Source organism: Perissodus microlepis, chromosome 22 (genome assembly GCF_051167445.1).
Source record: "Perissodus microlepis isolate ML-2025 ecotype Zambia chromosome 22, ASM5116744v1, whole genome shotgun sequence".
NCBI lineage: Eukaryota > Metazoa > Chordata > Actinopteri > Cichliformes > Cichlidae > Perissodus > Perissodus microlepis.
Genome location: NC_140481.1, coordinates 9319963 through 9347804, shown reverse-complemented (window position 1 = coordinate 9347804; position 27842 = coordinate 9319963). Strand labels below are relative to the sequence as shown.

The 27842-nt window shown below is 39.8% G+C and overlaps 1 protein-coding gene across 7 annotated transcripts in view; it reads left to right on the top strand.

Moving 5' to 3' along the window:
• The first annotated feature begins 230 nt into the window (after nt 1-230).
• LOC146362544 (receptor-type tyrosine-protein phosphatase U-like) overlaps nt 231-27842 on the top strand; it is a 252231-nt gene continuing 224619 nt past the window's right edge. For all 7 annotated transcript variants that reach the window (XM_084919376.1, XM_084919377.1, XM_084919375.1 and 4 more), the window contains exon 1: nt 231-513. In XM_084919376.1, coding sequence (XP_084775502.1) covers nt 444-513 — 70 coding nt within the window. In that variant the 5' untranslated portion in view covers nt 231-443. The remainder of the gene's footprint in view (nt 514-27842) is intronic.

The following is a 27842-nucleotide window of genomic DNA, read 5'->3' as shown; positions in this document are numbered from 1 at the left end:
GACTTTATTTTCTTTGTTTTCTTCATGGCTTATCTCCTTATTTTTGCATTTTTTTATTGAGTTAAACGTGATTCTTGAAGAAACTGACTGCCTCCGCGCAATTAAAACCAAGCGCTTGGCTTCGTGTGGCTCTCCGACCGTGAGCTCCCCTTACTCGCCACATGGAGGCGCCGCAGACCCGCATTCCTGCGTCCCGCTTGCTCACAGTGCACACAGAAAAAAAAAGTAGCGGAGCCGTTACAGGAAAGGGGGGCTCTTTTGAACGCTTTAGCTTGAAATCAGATGCTCCCTGTGCGGGATGTGGAGGGATCAGTGCAGGCGGCGATGAATGGAGCTGAGCGCGCAACTTCTCTCCAGTCCTGCCGCTGTTGTTGCTCCTGCTGCTGGAGTTTCCTCTAGGATTTGCTTCTTGTGACGAGCTGGACTTTACTTCTTCTGCCAACATGTATTCAGCAGCATTGCTACTGATGCTGGCCATCAGGATCTACGCAGATAGCATGGAGGGACCAACAGGTAAAAGAAGAGAAAAGAGAAATACTTAGTTTGGGTATGGCGAGGCATAATCCGAAGGCAAGAGTTACAGTCTTAAAGTTGACTGTGAGGGGTTAAAACCGCCATGTCCCTGCAATTTACAGATTTATGCTGAAGTCAAATTGTCTTCTGCTCCGACTGTGGTTCCCTAAGTTGAAAAAAAAGTTGCCTCTGAGTGCGCGTTCAACTGTTTAAACGCGCTCCTGTCTCGCTTTCGGTGCTGTGAACTTTCTCCTTTGTGCAAACAGTGGCACGTTAATATTTCACTGGACATTAAACGTGACATTGCCTGCATCCTCACAGCATCATTTTATGACAGTGCTCAGTGGTGTGTGTGTGTGTGTGTGTGGGGGGGGGGGGTTCAGAGGATGTTCCCGGTTTTCAAGATCAGATATAAAAAGTCTAAAAGCTCGAAAACGAAAGAGGATTCAGCAGTGTCTGCCTGCGTTTGACATTTACTGCTATTTTCCCAGTTGTTCAGGCTTCATTAAGTGTTTTTTTTTCTAAACCAATGTGTCATCTCACAGAAAGTAAATCTCCTCTCAGTAATAAGTCATCCCTCATTGGATCTTATATTGCAGATGTTTAACTTTCTTGTGTGTTAATAGCTCTGATGGAACATCTTGCATGATTATGTTGCGGATGCATCGGGTGATTTGTTCACTTTGTAACACAGTCATCCCTCAGAGCTGTTTTGGAGTGTGTTGCCTGCTGCTACAAAGCAGCAACCATGGAGATGAATTAGTAATGTCAGTGTTTGTGCTCGGAATAACCGCACTGACAGCTGGTCCAGATATTCTCTGTGTGGATCAGTCAAACTCTTGATAGACAGTTTTGAAGTGTTCTCAGAGAGGAAAACACATTTTGAAGCTATATTACCTGAAAACCACAGAGCCTGTCTGAGCTGTGAGTTCAAATCCTTTTCATTTTGCCTGTGGCTAGTTTAACACTTAAATGGCTGAAGTAGTGTGTGAAGACTCCTAAAGGCCGTGGGACGTTATCTTTTAAAGAATTTTGTGGAATATGATTAGAAAGAGAAAAAAAAACAGCCCCCAGTCAGCCCCTTATCAAGTTTGTCTCGTGTGAAAGTGCAAGTTGACTTTTCTCAAATGCTTTTCAGCTTGTGTGAATGTTGGCAGTGCGATATAAATACTTTGGTATGTAGGTATCAGTTACACGATCACCAGAGCCAGTTGCTGAACAGCCGTGCACCGAGCCACTCCCTGCTCTCTAGGATCAAGTGGATTCTGTGGGCAAGATTTATTGTAACAAGCCACCTGTCTTCTGATCTCGCATGAAATAGCAGACAAAATGTTTCAACATCACTGATTCACATTCTTTTTTATTCATATCACCAAGAATAGACACTGATTTCCATGGAGAAAGTCAAAGCTAGTTATAATTGCATATGTCTTGGATCATTGCGGTGGACCTCGGCCCTTTCTGTGACAGACTGAAGGCTGTTGTCACACAGTAGGAGTGAAAAAGTGTGTAAATTCACATTTAAATCAGATTCTGCTAAGTGCATTTTCACCTGCTGCTTCTCTTTTAAGTATATCCGTCAAAGAACGCTGTCATTGCAAAACTGCAATGCAGTATAGATGAATTTGTGAATTTTTATGGTGTGACTTTGTCATAAAATTGCAAAAAATGTCCAACGTGATTTTCTACAGCTCAATACATTTTCTTCAAATGTCAGTTCACTTCCAAACCCCAAAGATGATTGGACCCATATATCGAACAATATCAGTTATTTGCCGATCTATCAGCTTTAATAACAGTTGATACATGAAAAATGTAAAAAGTTATACGTTATGAGTAGTGGTTTGTCCACCAGAGGGCACTGAGCAGATTCTCTGTGACAGCGTTCATATTTGGAATGCCATCACCAAATGCGGATAAATCTATTTTAAAAAATCCAATATTTTGAATATCTATATATGGATGTATATCAGAAAGAGTACCTACTTCTTGCTTCTGTCCAGATTGTTTGCAAATCCTTGATGTCCCTTGTTTAAGTCATTCTCATGCACTCTTAGACCTTCTGATTGGGTGCTGGAATTTTAAATCTTATCATTACTTGCCAACATTTTTTTCTCCATGTGTTTATAACCTCGTTAAAGCATTTTGCATCATTGTGGTCAAAGCATTTTGCACTACTGCATCATAACTTGAGATACTGCTCATGTTGTTTCACTGCTAAAGACAGCTCACCGCCCATGATATTCACCGATTAGTTATCTTTGGATCAGATAATCAAATGATTGTTGCAAATTTTGCTACTTTTTTCTATTGATACAAAAATCACAGTAGCAGTAACCTTAGCATGTTGAATAGCATCAGAAATAAAGACCTCTACATGTTGTTTAAAGTTGTCAACAATATTATTTAAAAAAAAACACATACATTTTCATTGCAGTGCAGATGAGACGCATCTTTATGTATCCATGAAGCCAGATAACTGCACCAATTAGTTAAACTGCAGAAAAGTAATAAAGACATAAAGACCTGGATGACCTCTACTTTTCCAATTCTAGATTCACACTAAACTACGGTTACTGTACTTCTGGCCTCCAGTAACACTGCGAAGAATTCAGAAGTCATTTTTGACAAGATATGTCCTTCAAAGTGCTCATTAAACAAATATGTTGGACTGTTTTCATTCATTCGTGCAATAAATCAAAAATTACCACGTGTCAGAGTGATGCTGAAAAGTTAGACTGGGACTGGCTTGAGAGACCTTTTTTTTTTCCATATTAGCTTCTTCTCCTCATTGGCTTTAAAATCTTTATCGTTAAGTAGAAAATCTTGAATAATCAGGCTCTGTCATAACTTAACAACCTCATAGTATCTAATCATCCTAAAAGAGGGCTTCAGAGTCAGACTGCAGGCTTACTTTTGGTTCCTAGAGTTTTCAAAAATAGAACCGGTGTCAGGGCCCTCTACTCTGGAAACAGCTCCAAGTTTATATTCAGGAGACAGACTCTGTCTCTGCTTTCAAGATGAGGCTTAAAACTTTCCTTTTGATAAAGCGTATGGTTAGGGCTGGATCAGGTGACCCTGACGTTAGTTATGCTGCAATAGGCTGCTGGGGGACTTGCCATGATACACTGAGCATTCATTTTTCCCTCACCTCTTTTTACTCTCTGTGTGTTTATACACCACTACTGCATTTAATCATTAGGAATTCTTAAATGCAGACTCTCTCTTCCACAGTTTGCCTTTTTTGTCCCGTCTTTCTTTGCTTTCTTCTCTTTCCCTTCATCCCCAACTAGTCGTGGCAGATGGCCGCCCCTCCCTGAGTTTGGTCCTGCTAGAGGTTTCTTCCTCTTAAAAGGGAGTTGTTCCTCCAACTGTCACCAAGTGCTTGCTCATAGTGGGCCATGTGATTGTTGAATTTTCTTTCTAATATTGTAAGTATATTGAGGTAGAAAGCTGAATTGAACTGAATGAAATGCAAGCAGAAGTAAAGCGAGCTTGGTAACATGCCTTTTCATTTTGAAATGTATTTTGGAGTATTTTATGCTTAAGACTCGAGGGGAGTGAAAGACTGTGAATTAATTCCCCAGCTGGATTCAAGTTAAGAGCCGTTATAGTTTGGGGTCAGCAACTTAATCTCTCAGTGACAACAGTGACCTAAAGATTAGGTGTCTGCGTGACAGGCTGCCTATGTGTTGCTAAGACACTAATGCTTTAACGTTTGGAAATAGGACTGTAATACATCATCACGGTTACCACTTGTGGGTACACATTGAGATTTACATATAAATCAGATCGTTTCTATTTATGCCCCCTTGATATTCACAACTAGGCTTTGCAATCTACAGTAGATTCACACGAGGAAAAATTCTTCGAGAAAATCCTTTAAGGTGGAAGGAAAATGATTTGAGTTGTGTTTTACAGAGTTCGTTTGTCATTCATCTGACCAAGCTGTCACTGCAAACTTTTGCCAATTGTAGTTATGTGATGCTAAGAACACTTTTGGTTGGTACTTAAGGTTCCCCACACAGCTCTTGGAATAAATCATCAAAGACTGAGCCTGGCAGTTTGTTGTCGGATTTGCAGGTACTGAAGTTTTAACATATCCCTTTTGCTGCCTTTTGAGGCTGCCAAGAAGTTGTGTCATGCAGCTTTAATGTTGATCGAAGCAAAAACACAAGAAGGTGCAGTGGCAGCCCACTTTATAATTCTGCCGAGTGTAGCTGTGTTTGCACCTCAGCTCCAAAGTCTGGCCTAGAGAACGTGTGATCGCTGAGGTGACACCTGGCGTGTTGTTTAAAGGTGCCCGGCCCCTGTTAGCGGGGGCTCTGAGGAGTAAAAGCAAGAATGTAATTTAATCTTGAAACGAAACCACGTGAGTGAGCTCCGACACTAAGCAGCGCTGACATGCGGCTCCAAGGATTCTGATGTTGGAGGAAGTAAGCTGGAAAAGATCGCAACGAAAGTGAGCGCTGACACGAGAAGGTGCGCTTTCATGGTCTGTTGGGAGGATGTAAAGAGGGGAGTTCTTGGTGTGTAGTGGCGTGGATCCAGCTCAGTGTTAAAATAGTCCAACACACACACACAGCTCTCCTGGGGCAAATGTGAGGGCTGTAAATAGAGAAAATGGCGTGTGCGTTCACACAAAAAGCAATAATGAGATGTGTTTTTTTTCTGGGGGAAATAACAAAAGATTTTTTAATATAAAAATTGTGAATTCCATAATAGCTGCACGTTTTTAAAGAAAATGAGTACAGCATAATTGCAGCTTGCAATAATGAGATGACAAAAGAGCAAGTGCTGTTTCAAACTGAAGAAGAAAAACCCAATGAATGTAGGGTATAGATTTAGTATAACCTATCCGCATATTCTACTGGACATTTAGAAGCCTTGAAAGAGCAAAAATTTCAGTAATGACCATTAGATAGTTTGGCTTTAATTATGTGTTTGGCTGAATAAAATGGATACAATGGCAAAAAAGATCAATTTGAAATGATAAAGCACAGCCGATGTTTCACTCTTAACCTTTCTGATGAGCACTATAGCATTAAGTGGGATAAGTATTAGAGAACACACGAGGGCTTCTTTTCCATTCAAATGGATAGGTCAAGCATCAAATGTGTAGACATATTCAGACAGTCAGTAGCAGGCTGACAGACAAATGAGTGCTAGCTAAGGAGCCCTGAATGAGGTGGAAGTCAGTGCAATCCTCCACTTTGATGGCTTTTGAGAAATTTTAATTGCCTTGGCTGTTAGTTGTCACTCATTCTGTTCGTCTCTCAGACTTTCATTGGCAGCGTGGCGAAAGCAAACTTGTAAAGGTGTTTCACCAAATTAAAATTTTAGTTTTAATCATCACAGTGTGAAGACTTCATGGGCTTTTTGGAAGTTCTCAGACCTGCGAATGGCAGACCGAGTTCACAAACTTCAGTGGTTTTTTATACATATATAACTGCAGCATGATTACTTCAGTTTATCTCAAAATGATTTCCTCTTATCATGAAGGGAGAAGTCAGGCCTGCTGCTGTGGTACTGAAGGCAATTTTCTCTATGGAATTGGAGTTGATGAAATGCAGTTTCGCCGTCAACAAACTTCATTGTGCCCGTCTCGGTTGAACTCCGGGTTCTTGTGCTCCATCTATCTTTCAGTATGATGTATCTTCAGTAGTCATCAGTTGTATACAGTATTTTAGTCTTTTGCCACTTTGCTTTCTGTTTTAACACCGGACTACTCTTGGTGAATGTTTGAGCTGTTAACATATTAACTAAGTTTGATAAAGCGTTCGCATCACCCTCCAATTCATTAGAATTGCTATTAGTTGGCAGAATTGCTGCAGACTCACTATGCAGATGAATCTAAATCCAACTAGGGCTGGGCCATACCATATATACCGGTATAATGTATAATACATATATACCGGTATAATGTCGGGCAACGATAAGAAAATGAAATATGGTGATAGAATATGGGTAAAACGCGCCTTTGTTTTCATACGCACATGGCAGAAAAAGCACGGCAGCGACGGAGAATGAGAAGGGCGAAAGTGGATCGTTGAAGGAAACAGATGAACCAGAATTGGTTTGTAAAAATGCTGCAGCTTCAGTGGTGTGGAACTGGTTTAGCTTTCGTCCGTCAGATACACAACAAAGCACTATTTTTAGTAGAGCATGCTAGCGGGCCGTCGTTATTACCGTGTTTGTTGGAAAATACGGCACACTTAAAATCAATCCTTTGATTTTTCTGAAAATCGACAGTGCCCCTTATAATCCCGTGTGCCTTATGTATGAATTCTGGTTGTGTTTACTGACCTCGAAATGATTTTATGTCGTACACGGCGCTCGAAAATCTGTCAAATGTTTTAGTACGACTTTGCTAAGCTATGAACCCGCACCGCTTGATGGATTGTGGGAGCATTACGGCTATCGTAGGCAGGAGCCTGGCGGAGTGATACGTACTGCGCTTCAACATAATATTACCATATTGTGTGTGTATAACCTCTTTTTAAGTTTTGTGGATATTATACATGGTTATGCTGAGGATATGTCGGCCAATTTCCACTGGAAATGCCTTTTGGTTAAACTGTCAGCAAGGAATTTGCATTTGCACTGATAAATTTTTATATAGCTTTAATGCACATAAAAACAGCTGCTTGTTTAAGTGAAAATACATTGATGTTTTTTTTTTTTGCACTAATAAAGTTGTGGAGTTGTAAAATGTTTTGTCTAGTGTCAATTATATCGTTATCGCAAATTTTCAAATGTATATCGTGATAAATATTTTTGGTCATATCGCCCTGCTCTAAATCCAATGTTCATTCCCATGCAATGAATTTAGCATTGTTAAAACAAATTTCATATTTCCCAGCCCTGTTGTTTAGCAATTTTTTTAAATAACAAGTTTTTTCTACTGTCCTAAATTTTGTTGTTGTTTTTTTAAGTTAAAAAAAATGTTTTCACTCTCTTGCAAAAATACATGGAAAATGGATTTACCTTTCAAGTTTGGAAAAATTATTCTGGAATTCTTTTAATTCCTAACTGGGGGTGAACTCCATGTTAATGTATGTGGGAAAATGTCCACCTGCTCCCTTTCTCTGTACACACAGTAAAAACTTTCCTGCTGTACTTTTGGTCTCAGTTGCTCCTTTCTGGTCACGCAAAGTTCCTTTTGGAAATGATGGTCATCATTAGACTCAGCGAGAAGGATTATCCAGGGGTAGTGCATTGGCTATGTAGCTATCAATCACAAGTCAAGCTTGACAATCAGTGTGGGGTGTCCATACTGTGTCATAGTCAGTCCCCTGTACTCATCATGTCCACTTTTAGGACACACAGATTGCAATGGTGAAAATGCTAGTTTAAGCTTTCATAATAGAACTTCACAATCATGTGACATCATGCTGGCAATAGTTGCCTTTTTATACTGTCTGCGGTTTGAACCCAAAACTATTTTAATTAGTTTTGGTGCTTAAACCAAACCAAAGCGTTAAAAACAAAACACAATGACTGAATACGAAGTGTAAAAAATAATGTGTAATCACGGGGTCGTGTAACACTTTTCACAAACATGATTGACATAAATATGTCACTGCCCACAGTTCAAGATGAGTTATTTTACAAAGAGGTAATTATTTATAAAACAAAAGAGAAATTAAAAATGATGAAAGTAAAGCCAACTAAAACATAAATGTTCGAGAATGTAAAAATATCAAGGTTAAATCAATGATGTCAAGAATGGAAAAGTTTGTAACTCGTGTTAATGAACTCAGACTCATGGTAAATAAATACGCAATACAAACAGTTATCTGGCAGCAGCAGGTTTGAATTTTTGTGGATGTTGTTTGGGTCAGGTTTCATTTACCTTCATGTTAGGTTGTTGACAGATAGATGATCTCCATTTACACATACCTTACTTTACAGTGATCATCTCACACATACCTTATTTTGCATTACATATGAATAGCCTCAAAATTATATTAAAATATTTCAAGAAATTTGAAATAATTGTATTTATGACAATATTGAAAAATAAGGGGATGACATTTTATCAATGATTGCACCTTGTAGGCAGCAGCATGTATTTATTAGTGCAAGCAAAATGAAGTCTCTTTTCATTCCTTCTTTTCCAATCAACTACTGTCAGTGGTGACACACTACCTAATTCAAAGTGTGAATCTATTGCATCAAAGTGCCAGCAGCAGCAGCAGCACTATAGTGCAATAGTAGTGACTCCGCAATATATCCAGTGACACTGCATAAATCAGATGCAAGCACGAAGGTGCCCTAGAAATCTTAAGTAAAAGTAAAATAGAATTGCCTAAAAGTTTAAAAATAACAACAACAACAACAACAACAACAACAACAACAACAACAACAACAACAACAACAATAATAATAATAATAATGATAATATTAGCAGCTTGGTGGCACGGTGGTTAGCACTGTTCCTGCACAGCAAGAAGGTCCTGAGTTCAATTCCACCATCAGGTCGGGGTCTTTCTGTGTGGAGTTTGCATGTTCTCCCCGTGTTTGCGTGGGTTCCCTCCGGGTACTCAGGCTTCCTCCCACCGTCCAAAGACATGCAGCTTGTGGGGATAGGTTAACTGATTAATCCAAATTGTCCATAGGTCTGAATGTGCGAGTGAATGTGAGCGCAAATGGTTGTCTGTCTCTGTATGTTAGCCCTGCGACAGACTGGCGACCTGTCCAGGGTGTACCCTGCCTCTTGCCCTATGACAGGCTCCAGCACCCCCCGCGACCCTGAAAAGGGTAAGCGGAAGTGAATGGATGGATGGATAATAATAATAATAATAATAATAATAGTCTGGGCTTGTCTTGTTGTTGTGTGTTCTAAGTCCTAGTGTAAGTCCTATATCTGTGTTGTGGACATGTGACGTGGCAGAGCTGCAATTGACATTTAATTTACTAAAACAAAAATCTGTGAATCTTGACTGTGGATCTTTACAGTTTTCTCATGTGAGATCCACAAAATCCACATTTTTTTTGCTATATCATGTTGTGTATGATATATTTTTATTATATATTTATTATATATTTTTTTGTATCACATTTGATACATTGGGAACTTTTTGTTAACAACAGTGTCGATTATAGACAAAAAAAAGAGTTTTGTCCATAACATTTTGCAATTATGGCAAGTATTGATCATGTTGATGAGATAGAGGTCTTAGAAACTCATGTATCAAACATGATACAAAGGGCATTATAGGGTTAAGTAGGCTTTAGTTTTTACTGAAAATACACACTTGAAATTCTTAATGCTAATCTCCAAAAAATGAGCATAAAAATGCTAGAATTATGTTTGCCTTTATTTATTGCAGAGAACTACCAGTGCAGTCTCATACCAACCTAGCTTTTTTTTAAAAATATAATCAAGCAGGGTTGTTTTATGTCAATGTAATGGGCAATTGCTTTTGCTAGTAATGAATCTGTACAGTAACCTGGTAGATTTTCAAACACACTTTTAAGTACATTTTACAACACAGGGTATCGTTTTTGTTAAATATGGTTCGTTGGTGGTACGTAGACCATGGAAATATTATTGGCTGTTGCAGAAACCCTTAAGACAACAACCTACAATAAGCTGGCTCATGCCGGTAACTCCAGCACATTATTATTGAAGCTGATACTGCTACCAGCTGGCCTTGGACTGGACCTGTGAGGCGTCATTGTGGAGAGATATGAGGCCAACTTCGACTCTCCAGGTGTTACAATTGTGTTGAGTTTTTTTCCCCATCTACAACAAATCATTATTGAGCAGATGGAGGAATGCCAGCCGGCACCATGCTGTCTGTCAAGCTGATCTCTAAACATGTTTAGACGCTGAAGTTAATTTGCTTACTTTTCTACGTCAGTAATGAATGCCTGCATTGGAGTTCACTTTAGATGACTTCAAAGGAAGCTGCTGGGTTTCTGATTGCCGTTGCTCAGTTTTTCCTCAGTGACTCATTTTACTGCATACACAGTTCTGCCTTTTATTTCGACATCTATATAATGATGCGCTAGATGAAATGTTTTGTGAAATCAGTAAAAGGTTGAAGATAATAAATCCGCATAGCATGAACACCTCAGCTGTGGGTGGAACTTGGATATTGGAGGCTGTTGTGTGTCACAGGTATGTAAAGTGATGTTAATTGTACAATTATTGAGTCTCAGGAGACTGAACTGTTGCCTGGGGCAACAAAAGCCAAGAAGCGTAAAGCATCCTGACTTTCTTACCTTCAGATGATAGACGTCAGTTTGTTTCTTTGCCAAATTTTGGGAAGTTCCAAGCACTGAGGATAATTTCTCTGCACTCCTCCAACCCCTCTTTTCTCCTGAGAGGCTGAGAGCTCGTCGTTTGCCACAGATCATGTCTCAAATTGTCCACTAACCATTGAGAGTGTGGCACTGATGGTTTGAAAGCAGTTGCAGAGGCAGCTTACCAGATCACGGTGCAGCAATTGCACTGACAACAATATCTGTCTCTGAAAACTTGACTACATTTTATGTCAGCAAAAGTGTCTCTTAATTCCTCAAACAGCCTTCAGAAAGGAAACATCACGCCAGGCAGCGACACTTACCTCGTCAAAAGTGACGGAGTGAGCCTCGAACACTTGAAACCTTTTAAACACTGTTGGGTATCCCTTGATGGTGAGGCTTTTTTATATTATTGCTTTTGTGATACGAAATGGAATTGGGCCATGCAAGTTAAGTATAATCAAAAAGTTTGCAGACACACTGCTTGAAATTGAATGAAGTTGAAGTTCTTGCTCATCACTGGGCTGGCCTGAGCCACAGCCAGCCCAGTGATGGGTGGGTGCCAATTTTCAGGTTATTATTTTGACATCTTTCCAGTACTAGAGAACTTTTTCGGTTAAGTAAAAGAAGATCCTGTAACTGGCTGTAGTAACAAATTGTAATGTTATTTATTTTGTTCTGAAAATTAAATTATAGCATTGAAGAAAAGCTCAGAAAACATCCGTATCGTCAGGTCACACTTAAATAATTGTAAATTGGAATCACCCAAGAATCTTGCAATTGGTGGAGCTCTAAAAAAAAAATCTAAATTATAAAAGGTACAGATGATGATTGACTCAATAAAAAATGCAAAAAAAAATTAAGAAGTAGCCTTAGCCATATATTTTCAAGAAAAAAATATTTTAATTAACTCGATAATTATTATTTTTTTATAGGTCAGTTATAATATTTCTTGTCTGTTGAATGTCAAAACTTGAGAGAACATTCTTTAAAGTAAAAAATGTACATATTACGATATTATAGAGGTGAGCATAGGTTTTAAAGCACATCAATCTACTCAGCAGACCTGGATGGAAATTATAAACAAGAGCACAATTGTTTGTTTTTTTTTAATTTCAGCTTTAAACTTTGATATTCGTCCCAGAATTCCAAGCAATACCCAGCCCTACAAAGAGGAAGTAAAAAACAAATTTGAGGGAAAGTGGGTATAGCAGAAAAGTAAATTAGAGCACTTCGTCAAAATTTCAACCCTAGAATGCTCTCACCATCACAGATTGATGGTGATAACATTGTGGAGTATTTGAGGGAGGATTTTTTTTCCTTTCAAGGATAATTTACCCCCTGGTTCTGGAAGCATTTGCTCTCAGCACACAGACGTGGCCAACTTGTTAGGAATGGCAGTTGAGACTGATGATGCAGTTGTTGCTACGACTGGGCACATGTATTAGGGATGAGGTGCAGACAGAGAAGAGATATGCAGGAGCATGACTGTTCTGCAGTGATGGCTGCCTGTCCATTTAGTCCAGTCCTGCTCTCCGTCAGATTTGGCTGCTGCTGCCATTACCTCCCAGATTTGTCACCGCTGCTGACAGCCAGCCATGAATAATCTTTATGAATATTCCTCTGTCACTTGTTCTGCCTAGCTGACAGTGTGTTTACTCTCTGCGGCTGAACCAATTGTCCAAGCTATTCCCCGGCCATGAAACCTCTGGTTGGAACTGTCAAGTCTGATGACAGGTCGATGCCGGCGGTGGTGCTGGCAGCAGAGTGGAAACTGTCGCTCGGTTATCGCTGCAGCGCGAGATGACCGAACAGCAGATTCAGCAGACGGGGTCAGAGTTCGGCTGCAGGATGATTTTGTGTCGGTGCTATCAGCAAATGTCACTTTAGATTGAAATGACATCTGAGGGCAAACTGCAGGAATGGCATTCCTCATGCTTCTTTTCCTTTCTGAAGCTTCTGGAGAAAAATAACCACATGATGCCAAAAGCTATTTCTTTTCAGCTCGGCTACCTTCTCCTCCAGCTCCTTATCTCCCAGAGTTTTCCCTCTTGGGCTCACATGTTTAGTCCTCCGTGTCGTTAATGTAGTAAACCACAGCGCTGATAAACTCAAGTTAGATTAACTGCCAAACCACAAACTCACTTCTTCTTATATCTTACCCCTCACTTTTTGTAAGATAGCAAAAAAAAAAGAAAAAAGAAAATCACTGATATGGAGCAAGGTCCCAAGGTAGCTGTAGATATTACACTTTAAAAAGTAGGCATTTAAAGTTATCAAACTGGTGGGCCTCCCAGTGTCCCTGTGGCACATGAGAGATATTAAAAGTTGAAAGGAAACTTGTAAGGAAAAAAAAGTCAAAGTATTAAATAAATAATATAACATGCCCCTCACTGGAGCAAACAAGGGCATTGTGGCAATGCCTGCTCACCCCTGTCAGGGTTCCTGTGCACAGCATGGGAGGTTATGCAGTATGAGCAGCAACACCTGTGCACCTGCTATCACTGCGGGACGTCTTGGTCACCAGCTTCTTATTTCCTTCTCTGTCAGTAAAGCTTTAGCGTTGCCTCGGTGTCTCGGTGTTGCTGTTTTCCATACATCTTTCCTCCTGTTGCACATGAAGCGTGAGACCCTCAAAGTGCAGGTCAAGGTAATACTTTACCATTCAAATCCAGGTATGCCTCACATGCTTCATAAGACCAGACTTTTCTGCACAGCTCCTATATGGCTGCTAGTTTGTATGTCATGTTATGAGACCAGAGTCTCAAAGTGTCTAAATCGCTACGTGGGAAGCATTCATGGCTGCAATATGAATTTCAAGCCGCCTGTTGCGTGTGCGGTCAAGTAATATATGACTCGCAGTGTGCGTGGCAGAGAAAACAGTCAGTTTATAATGTTTTTGAAATGAAATTGTGGATCATGAACTGGCAAAGATGCTTGATGCATATTACTGAGGTCAGTTTCAGTAGTACTTTCAAAAGTAGTAGTTCAGTCTGAGTTTTCAGCGTGATGTGTGACAAAGCTGAATTTTCCTGGATAAACAAGTTTCAAAGAGAAAGGAATAAACACTTCCAGTGTAGGCGTTCCCACTGATAATCAGCCCTGTGAACCTGGCAGTATTAATGCATCTTGGCCTTCTCGTCTCCCAATCCATCTGTCCTACTTCTAACTCCATGATAAATAACTTGGCATGCATATTTCTTTAAAAATTCTGGGTCTTTTGTTTCTATTGTCCCTCTGACACTTTGGGACACCTTGGCAATGATTCAGGCAACAGCCGTAGTTTAGCAGTTATAAGAAGTAATTGCACCTGGGCCAGCATCTGCTGCGTGTGCCTTTCAAATGGCGTATGCATCAGTAGCAAGTACAGTGGGCTGCAGCCCCCCATGGGCTCCGAACTCAGAGAGATAAACATAAAGGATTACATTCATGCTCTGCATGGAAATGAGCAAGCTAAAGCATCTTTACATTCACAGAAGAACATGTTACTAAAGCCAAGGATGATTGGAGGCATATACCTCTAAAATCCTCATTCTGTTTTATGAGGATGTTTCGCTGCCAGCACACAGAGTGCAGTGTTGTGGGTTTTATAAGCTTGCCGTTCCAGGAGGCCCCGAATCATCGATTCAGTAAGCAAGGCCGTCAAGTGTTGGTACTGCATCTCAGGTGGAGGTGGTGGAAAATGAGCCAGACAGTGAAGTGAAGGAAGTGGGAGAGGAGAGGAGCGTGTGGAGTACAGGAAGGGGGTATTGATTACACTGGTAGAAGCTGTATGGGGGGAAACAGCATGGAAATCAGCTGGTGGTTGGATTTCTGTCTGTGTCAAAACTTTGCGTATTAGCTTTCATCTTCCTACCACCTGATCTAACAAAGCAGCGCCTAGAAGAGGCATCTCAGCAACTAAACATGTGTGTCCCCTTACCCTCCTCTGGCCTGCACCCCTAATCTGAGCATCAGTAGACTCTGAGCAGATGGCTCTGTAGCTGGGGTCACTGAGCCCATACAGAATAATAATAGGGCATTTGAGGATGATAGCGCTGGCCCAGACACTAGAGGGATAATTCAGGGATGACCCGAGTAGACATTAAAAACAGATCTACTTTGTTTGCCCTTGCATAAGGCAACAGTTGACATATGTTGTTTGTGAGTTGGTTTAAACACAGCATCCTGTACGCTGACCTAGAAAAGTGATGAGAATAGCAGAACGCTTGCCTTCAAAAAGCTTCACTGGGTGATTTTTTTCTGTTTCATGTGGAAGTTCTGTGCTAGTGTTAATGTATTATGAAACTCTGCCAAGGGTGGAGCACTGGCTCTGTGCAGGAAATGGGTTACTCGGAAAGTTTAGCTGATATGGGTCTTTTGAAGATGACTCGCTCATTTAGGCCAGATTGTTACTGGTCCAATCAGCTTCAATTCCAAATCCCAAGTTCAGCCTTGAGTAAATCCCTTTAAGGTAAATACATTTTTTCTTAATTTTGAGTACAAAGAAAAGGTTAACCACAGTTAATTCTTTAAGGTGAGAAGCTAATATGTTGCTCAAACTGATGATTTATGTCAAAAGTATTCACATACTATCAGGGTCCTTTTTCCAAAATGAAACTCACTGATATAGAAACTGGCCATGTTTTTTCTTAAAAGCTGTACGGTAAGTTACCCTAAGTTACGTTCTGTGTAGTTCAAGATAGTAATGTTTTTGCAGTCACAGAGCTAGTAAATAAAGCTTGGTGCTTTACTGTTGTATCAAGCTGTGTTAAACATGAAATGCAAAAGCTTTGCTTTAGTCTTGAAGCAGGAGATTAGTAGATCGTTCAAATACAGCTACTAGAAAAAATTATCTTTTCAATTTAAAAAAAAATGTTTTTACAATTCTTTACATACCATGTGCCCTGGTCTCTACAATTTGAACTTGTTGCTGAAGTGCAGGGAAGAGCTACAGAGACCCCCATGTGGTTAGCTGAGTGGAGGGACACTTATGTAGAACAATGTGTGACATGTTCATTGTTCATTGTCATTCCTAAGAGATGATTTGGACATAATTTGCTCCTGCTTGAGTCTGTACCACGCCCACTGGGTTCTACAGCAAGCCCCAGACCTCTCTAATTATATGCACACAAAAGTAGGCTATGCATTGTTTTCATATTTTCACCCCCCCTCCCCAAACTCTGTCACCCACTTTCGGCGAGGACACTAGACTCGTTGTTAATTAAAGCTGCCAATCATAGTGACAGAAGGTGAGAACTGGGGAGGAAGAGGAAATGGAGAGTCCCTCACTTTTCCTAAGATTGTTTTATAGCGCTGACTACTTTTAGAGGTCGTGGTCAAGGATGGTAACAGTTGACTTAAAAAGTGATTGTGTATGAAGGCATGAGTGTGTTTTGGGAGGGTGGAACAATTAACAGAAGGTGCAGATCAGGACTCCTGTCAGAAGTGATGTCTCATTTTTAGCCCGTTTAAAGAGAAAGGCATACATTTTGGCTGATGAGTTCTGTTTACTTTGACACAGGTACAAGTCTCCTTTTGCCTCTATGTCCTTGACTGGCAGCTGTCTTTGACCCACATGTGTTGTCTGTGTTTAATTAAAAATCCGCTGGAGAGGGATTACAGTACAAGGCGGGGTGAATCTGTGAAGGCGAAGAAATGAGAGCCTTAAGTCGATTCACTAATAGAAGGTTTAGTGTGGCTGGTTGGCTGGGCACAGAATTGATGGTGTTGGGTTTGGTTTGGGTTAGTATTGCAGACATCCTTTCCTGTGTGACTGAAGCCTAACAAGTTTGTGCTTTACATGGGTAGACCAGCATGCAAATCCTTACTTAAGTCCACTGTCTAATTCTGTTGATTTGTTTGTATTCAACTAGGTTAGAGGCATGCTTGAATAGCTCACCTACTGGACTGCTTAATGTAGCACACATGTGAGAATGGCCTGCAACAATACTGCCCTCTCAGGAACAAATGGGGATAGACATGTTTAAAATGTGTCCTTTCGACATGTCACACAATAAAATTTTTCTCACTTTTCACTTTTTAGGCCTAAATACAAAGTCTATTACTACTCCTGCTACATATGTGCACTGTGACTATTACTACTATTGACAAGCAGAAGGAATACGTGCTTTTAGTAATAGTTATTGCAATGCTGCTGCTGCTGCTAATGACTTAATTGCACTAATTTGCTTTATTACTGCTGACACAAAGCATTAACACCATTGCTACTGCTCCAACAAATATATGTTACCTAATGCTACTACTGCTCAGCTGTAAAGCTACTTTCAATGCTGCCAAATAGTCTTGGAACTCAGCTTTAACTAATGTTTCAGCTGTTGCTTACAACTAATCTGTCAAGGGATGTAATGGATCAGTGTAAAAAGAGGAAGAAATTCCCATCACAGCTTTGCTGAACCAAAGCTGGCATCAACTAAACGTGCAAAATCCAGCAGTTTACACAACATTTAGTTTTTAGTTTTATATGAAAGCCATAAACAGCAGCCAATTGTCTCTGTTTTGCTTTCTTGTTTTTGTGAGATTGGGCCGTGCTCTGTCTTTGTTGACTGTTCTGTCCCTATTCCTGCTCACCTGGTACACCTGAGAATTTCAGTATAGCCCGTGATCCTGACACCTACATAAACCATTCTGCTGTGTTTGGGTAGAAGGACGGGAAAACTAAAGTGTGATATTGTTGAGTGGTCTGGGGAAAATATTCTGTTTCTGAATGTAAGTAAGACTAAAGGGATGGTCATGGACTTCAGAATAACATGGCCCGTGTCTATCTTGGAATAGTACAGACAGCCGGGTCCCCACATTGACAGGAGGCTGAACAGGAAGACAACACACAGGCTGTATCTAAGAAAGGGATAAGCAGGCTTTGTTTTCAAAGGAAGTCGAGAGGACGTTGTGTGCAAAAATCTTGGAGCTTTTCTATCAGTCTGTTGGGGCAAATGCAGTGTGCTTTGCGGTGGTCTGCTCTGTGCGTAGCATTGGGTTCAGCTCCTCAATTTGTAGTGGAGTCAGGTGAGCACCTTCTCTAACAGATTGATTCTGCTTTGTTCCCTTAAGGACAAATCCAGAAAATCTTCCCTACCACTTCCACTAACTCTTTATGACACTTTTATCATTACTTTGGCTTCAGAAACTAAGAGTAATTCAAAAGAAGAATCAAAAAATAATATTTACAATTTCTTATTTATGAAAAAGTAAAAAAAAGGTTCAGGTTGGTATAACTATGCTAAGGCTACAGTTGATAATGCTGCTGATACTGCTACTCATGTTTACTATCAGTAATCAGTCAACAACAGGGGGACTTTTGTGTTATTAAGTCTTCAGTTAATTTAAAACACTGTTTCATATTTTTGCCATAAACAGAGTAAGATGGAAAATTTGGGTGCCTGTGATTGAAATTCCTGTTAGTAAAGTGATCAGAATAAAAGAAGGGAAAGAAAAGCTCTGACACCAGGATTCATTGTGGCAAATAAGGACCAGAGACTCCATTTTAATCCAGTGGACCGAGGAATATGAGCATGTCTCACTGCTGGCCATGATATTTAATGTGGAAATAAAGGAGCGGGGGAAGATGAGTCATTTTAATTAGCTGTGCCACCCTGCCATCATCACAGGCTGAACACATTTTGATAGAAAATATATAATTGTTTTTAATAATGTCTGTGTGAGCAGGAACAAACAGGGAACTGATCGAGGAATTCCAAAATGCTAGAAATGACCAGGAAGTGGATTAACAGGTAAACTGGGAGCAGGAGAACACAAAGATAGAGTTCAAACAGTTATGTGGGACAATGAACAAGGGGAGGCCAAGACAATATACACACTCACATTATAACATGGAGGGAGAAAACAGATGGGATGGCTGGAGACAACAGACATAATGAGACGGGGAAGTAAACTCAACACAAAACACAGAGAACAACCATTACCAAATGAAACAGGAACGGCAGAAACAAGGATTAACCTGACACAGGGAAACCTGGAAAGACAAGTCAATACAGAAACTGAATGGAAACACAAAAAAGGAAAATAAACCAAACTAAAGGGGATAGGAGTAGTAAAACCACCATAAAGAACCTTTATAAAATAAACAAGACTTGTAAACGCACGAGGACAAGACCTAACCAGGAAACTAAATACTGCTAATCAAGAAATATTATCTGAAGGACTTCAGATAATAAGCAAAATACAAAAAGGAAGCAACCCCCCCGCCCCCCCCTTCCAAACTTGAACATGTATCACTTCAGAAAATCCAAAAGAAATAATAAACAGAAAACTCCAAACCAAGAGTCACGGCCATGAGAGTCTCCTGTCATCATTTACTCAACTTGAATTTTTAATAAACGAAGCTATTTTCATATTTAACCTCCTAGGACCTGGCGTCCACATATGTGGACATCACGTTTTGGGACGTCTAGACCAAAATACTTAATTTTTCTCTACAAGGGCCTGATATCCACTTACGAGGACATTATTCTGCCACTGTTCTATCAAAATTTGAAACAAATGTCCTCATATGTGGATCTCATTTTCCTCAAAAAACAAAAATGAGGTAAAAAAAAAATCTGGTAATTCTTTGTTTTTACATTCTTTAGGTCCCAATCAACCCAAATAGCAAAGAAAAATTAAAAATGCATGCCATGAAAGAGTTCGGGTCTTAGGAGGTTAAGTATTCAGCTGTAACCTGACAGGAACAAAATGTAGGCAACATGAGATGAAGATGAAATTGTAAAGATCAGACACAGTTTACCGATGGACCCGTGATATCAGTCACCCAGACAGCAATAAACCCGGAGCGGATCTGCCCTCAAGAGAGTTTTTTATTAAATAAAATGTGTTTTTGCTACAGTTTATGATCATTTCATTGCTTGAATAATTATTCACTTAAAATGTAATCTAATGATGTGGAATGTAACAATCTTATTTTTTATAGAGGTTATTACTGCCATTACTGAATAAAAATCCTTAATGACATTTACAGAAAAACTCTGCTTTAATATTCCACTTTAAACATTTTAATCTGATTAATCTCAGCCTTTACTGATACATGATTGCTCTCTTACAGCCATAGCAGGGATTTTTTACTCATCTATATCTGCAAAATGTCAGTTGTGACAGACATTCTTTCATCTGTGTGATTGATTACAGCACGGCAGCTGATTGATCACTGTGTTCTGTGTCTAAAGCTCCACACAGATTATTTTTATTTAAATATTAATGAAAATAATTTTTGTCTTTATTTAAACTGTGATATCTAGCAACTGTTTGCAGTGTAGCTTTCAGCTGACAGGCTGACAGATGCATCACTGTCCACAGAATCACAGAGTAAGAAAGATGGAGAATATAGGTTTTATTCTGAGCTCATTTCATGTCTGTTACATAATCTCCATCTTTCTCATGTAAAGTACAAAAAATAGGAAACCAATATTTTACTGGCATTTCAGTGTTTGTAAAAATGTAACTGAATAAATGAGGAAATTAGTGGCAGGAGAGGAGGAGTCGTAGAGAAACTGTTGCCAGTCTAGTTCACTGAGTCGGTTACCCTGGTTACTGCTGAGAAAAGAAGTTAACTCTGTTTTGGGAACAGACAATCCAGGGTTAACAAACTCAGAGATGTTAGCTAAACCTGGCAACCTACCGAGGCACTTCCCAAATAGGTCCTTTGTAGACAACCTATTCAACATCAACACTCATGGTTCAACATGGTTGAAGGGTGTTTCTTCCATCTCTGCTTTACTTCCTTAGTTTTATTTTCATTTGTTGGCTGATAAATGAAATTATTTGCCGATACTGACGTATCTAATATCAGCTGATAATATTGGTCGGGCTCTAGCTGATACCAGCAATACGGGAATCATTTCACTGATTGAGCCAAGAATTCGCTTAATTACAGCATCTGTAAAAATGCCGTAAAGAGGATGACTTCACCTCAAAAACCACAGGAGGTGTAGGCTTTCGTAGTCCCAGAATATACAGATCTTTGAAAATATGAAACCTCAAACGAAAGAGTGCCTAAAATATTGCAGAACTAAAGGAACGGGCGAAAAACCTTTAAGAACTGAAACTTACCAAAGAGGGTGTTACTACCTAACCTGACATTGCAGTGAGCCTAATCCTTTTTAAAATGTTAAGTCTGTAAGAAATGGAACAATTGCAAAGAACCGTGGCATCTTTAACTTTATTCCTTTCTGAAATCAGGCCATATTTGTAGTAGCAGAAATTTTGAAAAAAACGTTTGCATGCTACTGTACCTTTCTAACCATAGTTTGAGGCCACAACTTTATATAAAAGTGTGTGCTGCTGTGTTAACACCCCTGTGGCTTCCCTCAGCTTTGACCCTAGCTATAAAGTCCTGTCAACTCGGTGGAGTTGACAGGGGTACTGAACACCTGATTCAGGCCTGACCTCTAAGTTTTGCTGGCGCAACACAAGACTGCTGGGCTCAGGGGGATTTTGGCGATTGGGTTTGCCCGAGGGCGCCACGGCTGTACGCTCTGCCCAAAATCTCGTATCTCCTGCCGAAAAGAAAAGGGAATCTGCAAACGTGTGGGTGTATGTGCGTGTGAGCTCTGACCTAGCCAGGGGCGTGAATAAAATTGTCCAGTAATTGCCTGATTCTGTCACCGAGATCATTACCACAGGTGTTTGAGCCCTTGCAGGTGGAGGAGGGGATGTAAGCCTGCAGAGCTTTGACAGAAAAAAAACAACCTTTTTCTCCAGATTTTTTAAAAAAAAAGACTTGGCATAAGGTTGTAATGATTGGGTAGGTAGAGGCCATTTCACTGTCACTGACTTTGACAGTTGGTCTTAATGATGTTGGCATTTCAAATATGCTTGGGAGAAAATGTTGTTCAGAGCAATCGCCCTCTCCCTTCATGTAATGAAAAACAAAATCACTGGCATGTGAAATTTGCTTGGTAAAGGAGGAAGGGAGGGGAAGACGGGGGGAAGTGGTTGTAGCAGGAACTGGAAAGAGGGCACAAGTTTTTTTCTAGTTGATTAGGCAGCTGAAATCATCCTCTGTGAAAGCATGGTTGGGAAGTGAGGGAGGGAAGCATAACCTCCCAAAGGAAGGCCTTTTGGGTTCATTGCTGTCGGATTGATGCGGGTGGATGCTTTGTTCTGGGCTCGGTTTCAGGGGTGTGGACCCATTCAGAGGCGAGACTGGAGGCTCCTGGATTTATTCCGGCCCAGTGGGCAGCTGCAGCAGCGCTGGCGGGCCCTGCCGGAGGATTTAAACCACTTTTGCGATGGCATGCAACTCACAGAGAAAATGAGAGCAGGGAAGCAAAACCATACACTCATTATCAGAGTCTACAGGAAACTGCAACATTGGGGATGGATGGAGAGAAAAGGCTCCGGAATAAAAACTGAAAGAACAAAGAGTCAAAATGATAGAAAAAGACTGAGAGCAGAATGTCAGGAAAGAGTAAAAGAGGTTAAGAAAGGAGGAATGTGAGAGGGCTGTCAGTGGAAAGGATAGAGAGCCTGTTGTCCACTGTTTGAACACAGCAGAGCCCCTGTTTGCAGCTGCATGGGCCCTGTGGCGGAGCTCCATTTCTGGGACGCCGTGTATCCAAACAAACAAGCTCACACACAAACGCACACACACAGAAAGAGGTTTCTCATTAATGTGCACAATGGCACAAGGCTCATTTTGGAGACCATTATGTCCTGCTAAGAACTGCTCGTTTATCAAGATAGTGCAGGGATTACACCTTATTCGTCTTCTCCGTTGCGCTACACTTGATGCAAAGTCAGTCCACTGATAGTTTAAAACTGGGACTGGGACAATTTCCCTTGTGGAAAATAGTCACACTGAGTGCATTTACATAGACACACAGAACATCAAACTTGGTATATTTGTTCTCCTGGCCTTCTTTCAAAAGTGCGAAAAACCCAAGGGAGAATCTTCATTTTTGTAAAGCAGGTGTAAGAGACAGGGAGCAGTTCATGTGGTGTAACAGACTCTATCTGTAGCTGAAAATGCAGTTAACAACACTCCTACTTGGGGATGAGCTCAGCAGCTTTCTGGGGCATCTTCACTAAAGTATTGTCCTTCAAATAGCAGTGTGCCAAAAGTCAGTTTTAACTAGTTTTAACTGTGGAAATGATGCAACAGTTGGGCTGTTTCATGGGGCTGTCTGCCTGCCTGTTACAGGGTTGGAGATGATGAATGTACAAACTCGAGGAGTGTGTCCTCATGTACATCCTGACCTTGGGTCGAACGTGAAGAAGCTACCCAACTCCAGACTGATTGATGGTCTGTGGATGTGATCTCTTGCTTCCACTTTCACTAGATGCAATGAAGGGTGACATGCAGCAACTATTAGGGTGATGAATTGGCTTGCTTATACATACCTGTTATTAAAAGTATATTAGAGAGCTAGTGTCAATCTCTTGTGGCATCCTGGATGCAATTCAATGCAAATCTCAATCCAGTGTCAAATCTCTTTTAGGTCTGCATCCTTTCAAAGTCCCTTTTTAACCTAATTTATTTCATAGCGAGGTGTATATTAAATTCTGCTGTTGTTTGTTTTGAAGAGAAAAGCCATACTTAAAGAATTTTACGGTCCTAACAAAATCGTTGTACCGTAGGTTCACCGTAGTTTGTTTAAATCTCATTTTTCATGAGATACTTTATTATATTTCCATCCTAGTAGCTTGACTTGAACCTTCTCATGAAAGAAATAAGTGTGGTCAGGTAGCTGTGGTCAGCTCATTGATGTTAGTTAGCCAATTAAACCACAGTCTATTTTTTTGGTCTTTTTATCTAACTCTTAAACTCCACTTAGACTTACTACCCAGTGGTGTTTTTAATTTGTTTAGCCATTGTAGTTAACAGATTGCACTTATAACGACAGATATAATCAGATCTAGTGGCAGCCGCTCTAGTCAGTGGTTAATAGATGGTGAAGTTGTGAAATGATGAACAGCAGTGAATAGATGGAGAGTTTTTTCAGGGTTTGAGTACTCTGATAATTTAGCAGGAAGTAGAAACTCATGCCATACCAGATGTAGCTACCATTCCATACCACTCAATGACTGCTTCCATTGTGTCTTTGATGCCAGTCTGTGTGCACATGGAATAAATGTGAGCTGTCACAACTGACAGCCTCGTGCATTATATATGAGCAGGAGGCTGAAAATATATCAGACAGGTTTATGTTGCATACATGTCAGATTGGATTTACCGTAAATATAGACAAAAAGGTTGCTGGCAGTTCCATGGCAACTTCTGCTACACAAATGCTTCTAAATCAGAGCGCTGATGTCTCAGGTTCCCATTCTTTTGAATCAACCAAACCTTTTATAGCTTTGTTCATTTTCACAGGTTTTGCTGTGTTTCACTTGGCCAGCACAGGACGTTTTTTTTCCTGTAGATTTTCCATCATACCTGCTGCCGTGTCACTAACCAGATTCTGCTGATCACGGTGCAATAGGCTTGATTGCTGAAGCCAGTTACCACAAGCAGCGCTGATTGCGAAGACCCTCGGCCATGAATAAGAGTTATTACTGAAAACTTGTAAAACTGCTTTTGTTGGAGAACATCAGACGATATAATTCTTGGCTGTGATGCTTCATGTCATGTGCTGCTGATTGCCAAGTTTCTAGACTTGTGTTGAATTGGATCTTAATGCTGATAACGCTGCTTTGATGTAATATAGACTTTGCTTTATTGAGTGAAGAGTACAAAATAAGAAAATTGATGGTGTTTAGTTCCTAACAGCAGATTTTATTCCCCTAAAAATCATAAAATTTGCACTAGCAATCATTGATGCCTCATTAACAAACCATTGATCAAGGCTTCTGTCAGAAGAGGTTAGAGGAAAAGTTAGCATATCATCTGTCTTACAAATAAATTACCCACTTTCCTGATGACTCATATACAATAGACTATGATTATAATCACTCTCAAGGGTTCAGAGAAATGTGTTATATGGCTTAGTGGGTTGGCTTTGCTGAGAAATGTCCTCAGACTCTTCATCAGTGAATGTTGCCTGTTGCTCTAGAGGCACTATGCATTTACTTTAAAGTAAAGACAGGTTTATGTGTGTGTGTGTGTGTGGGGGGGGGGGGGGGGGTTTACTGCCCCACCCCACCTGTTTCCATTCCCTCTGATCTTCAAGTAAATTCAGCTGAATATCTTTAGAGTAGCTCCTCCTCTGAGGAACATGCTCCTCCACAGGGAGACTGGTGTATTTGTAGAAGCAATCTGTCTACTTGAAGAATGTGTCTCCAGAGTGTCTTAACTCTCATTTCTTCTTACTGCCAACGTGAAAGAAGACACACAGCACTGTCTGCCCATTATCCTCAGGGTTTAGACTCTCCTGTCTTTTTAGATGAGAAAGGATGTGAGTGTACACGTCTATCTTTTTGTCTGTAAGCAGTGCATGTTCCTGGCACTGAGATGGCATTCACACTCTGTGGATGTCTCAGAAAATCCCATTTCAAAACATTAATAAATAAAATAAAATAAGATTCATCCTGTTGGTGGATATTGGATGATATAAGTTAGAACCTGATGGGTACACTGACCTGCCCACTAGGTCAGCTTCATCACAGACATGTTGGTATACAGGAATTAAAATATGTTGGTTTATTCTGTAATGTTTTTTTTTAATCTGTGAAAATCTGTTTAACTACTAATTAACAAGTAACATAAAAGAAATTATGAAACATGAAGAATGTGCAAAGAATGAAATTAATGCTTCAGTGCAGTAAAAATATTATTTTCAGTTCATTATAAATGTAAATGGGCCCGATTAAAAAATAATCAAGCATCTATTTTCCATCTATTCATGAAAAGCCATTCAGAGCTGACACGGCTGTCGTCGGTTGAGAGGCGGGTAACACTCTGAAGAGGTCAAGACGGAGACAGATTACAGTTCACCCTCGCATTCATTGTAGAATCACCAGTTAGCGTAATACACGGCTTCGAGCTGTGGGATGAAGCTGGAGTAACTGAAGAGAAGACGCGTAGACTCAGCGAAAACATGTGGACAGATGAAGTTCAAACCAGAGGCCAGGGAATGTTTGGAAATAATACAAACAAAAATAAGTAAACAATCAAATTGTAAATAAAACAGGTTGCTTCAGGAGATACATTTACTTAAAAATTTAAGGGATCTATAGTTTGATGAAAAAGGACAGGTATACTCATACAGAAAATTGAAACTGACAACTGTTTTTCTGCCTGTGAATAAAAGTTGTTGAGCATGAGATACATGAGATTAAAAAGGACAACTCTCCAGTGGATATACCACTGACACTGAGTGACATATCCATCATACAGTGCAAGATGCTGCAATAACACATCATATTTCATTTTATAAACTATTTAATGCTACATTTTAAATGTGCTGTTTACAAAATATATATCCTTGCCGTGTCTTAACCTCATTGTAAAGGTCTGCAAAATGTTATTGAATATGATATGCAAAAACCCCCACCAAAAACATACATGCACTGAATCCAACCCCAGGAGCCTGGAAGTCCCAGATTTGATTTGTGTCACATGGTCTGCACAGGTATCGATTGCTTTGTTGGAAATTTGTACCACAGAAGGAAAATCCTAACCATGTCTGGTCCTACGTTTCCACTTGTAAATGGTCTCAGTGTCAAAATGTAACCTTCTTTTAGGTCATTTATTGTAAAGTTTGTGTTGCTATATTGTGTTTCTGTGTTTCAAGTGATTCAAAGGTAAACTTCATGTTGTCATATTGTGTCAAACAAATATTTTCTTTGTTGCCAATTTAGAATTCAGTGTGTTAGTTGGGTTCAAGTGTTTAGGGAAATGATAAAAGTAATAAAAATGGTAAAATTCAGGGGCCCAGCAATAGTAGTTGAGTTTAGTAGCAGTAGTAGTTTATTCTGCGTGTAGCACACACAGCTGGATGCTTTGATTTACTCCTTTTTGGCAAACAAAGAAAACCCTTAACGGATACATCCATGGATACTTGCATTAGTCTCTGCTCAACACTTGATTATAATAACAATATTATAGAAAAATATAAATGAAATAACGTAAAAGGCTTACATAGTCTAGAGCCTCATAGTTCACAAATAAAAAAGGGGGCATGGTTATATTCAAATGAGCTAAAGTAAGGTGTATAAGATAATACATACAAAGCCAAAAAAAACCTCAACATTTTTCAGCTCTATTGTAAAAAGCTGAATTTGTATATATTTTTAGAAGCTAGATGAAGACACAGGCACTCTAGTTTAGGGTCTCCAGGTTACCTGACCTGCCTAGTTATACACTGCAAGAGGAACCTGCAACACCCACAATGGCACGAGGGCTCCAGTTCAACTGACTGAAAATAATACTGTTAACAACTGAAGTGGCACAGTGAAGTATTAAAGTACAAAATGTCTGCACCAAGTTGTAGTAAGTTTTCTTGATTCCTGATTATTTTACTCTAACAGGATTAAGGTGCCACAAACTCTCTTACTGCTAATAGCAGTGACTTATTTTGAACATGTAAGCAGTATTCACAAACTCATTTAGGAGCGATTAAAAAAAGATGAAAGAATATATAACATGAAGCTAAGTATACTACAATATTGCTGCACATTTGTTGATTTAGTTTCCATACCTGAAAAGGAGTGGGAAGAAGCACACACTTATTTTATCTCACCCTTTCTCCATAAGTCATAAACTCTTTATAAATCTTTACATCCACTCATCAAAGATAAGTACCTCCAATTGTAGAATGTGGGTTGCAGAACTTTCATATACATAAAATAACAAATAAAGAGAGAAATTCATCAAAATGTAATATCTTTGTTTCTTCTTTATTCCTCTTTTTGAATTGCTTTACGTTTGTACCTCGGCCCCACTCTTAAACTATTCCACAATTTCACTCCACACACCAAACCTGTTCCTCTGAATATGCACATTATTAACAGTTTTGAAGTTGCAAAACCCCCTTAAATTATAATTTCCCCTCTTACCAAAAACTTGCTTTGAATATGTCCTATAGTTTATTTGTGCTTTTTGGAAATTCCCTGGATGTGTAAATTTCTATATTTCAAGATTTAGGAATAGTCAGTATGTACGGTATGATCCCTGTAACCCT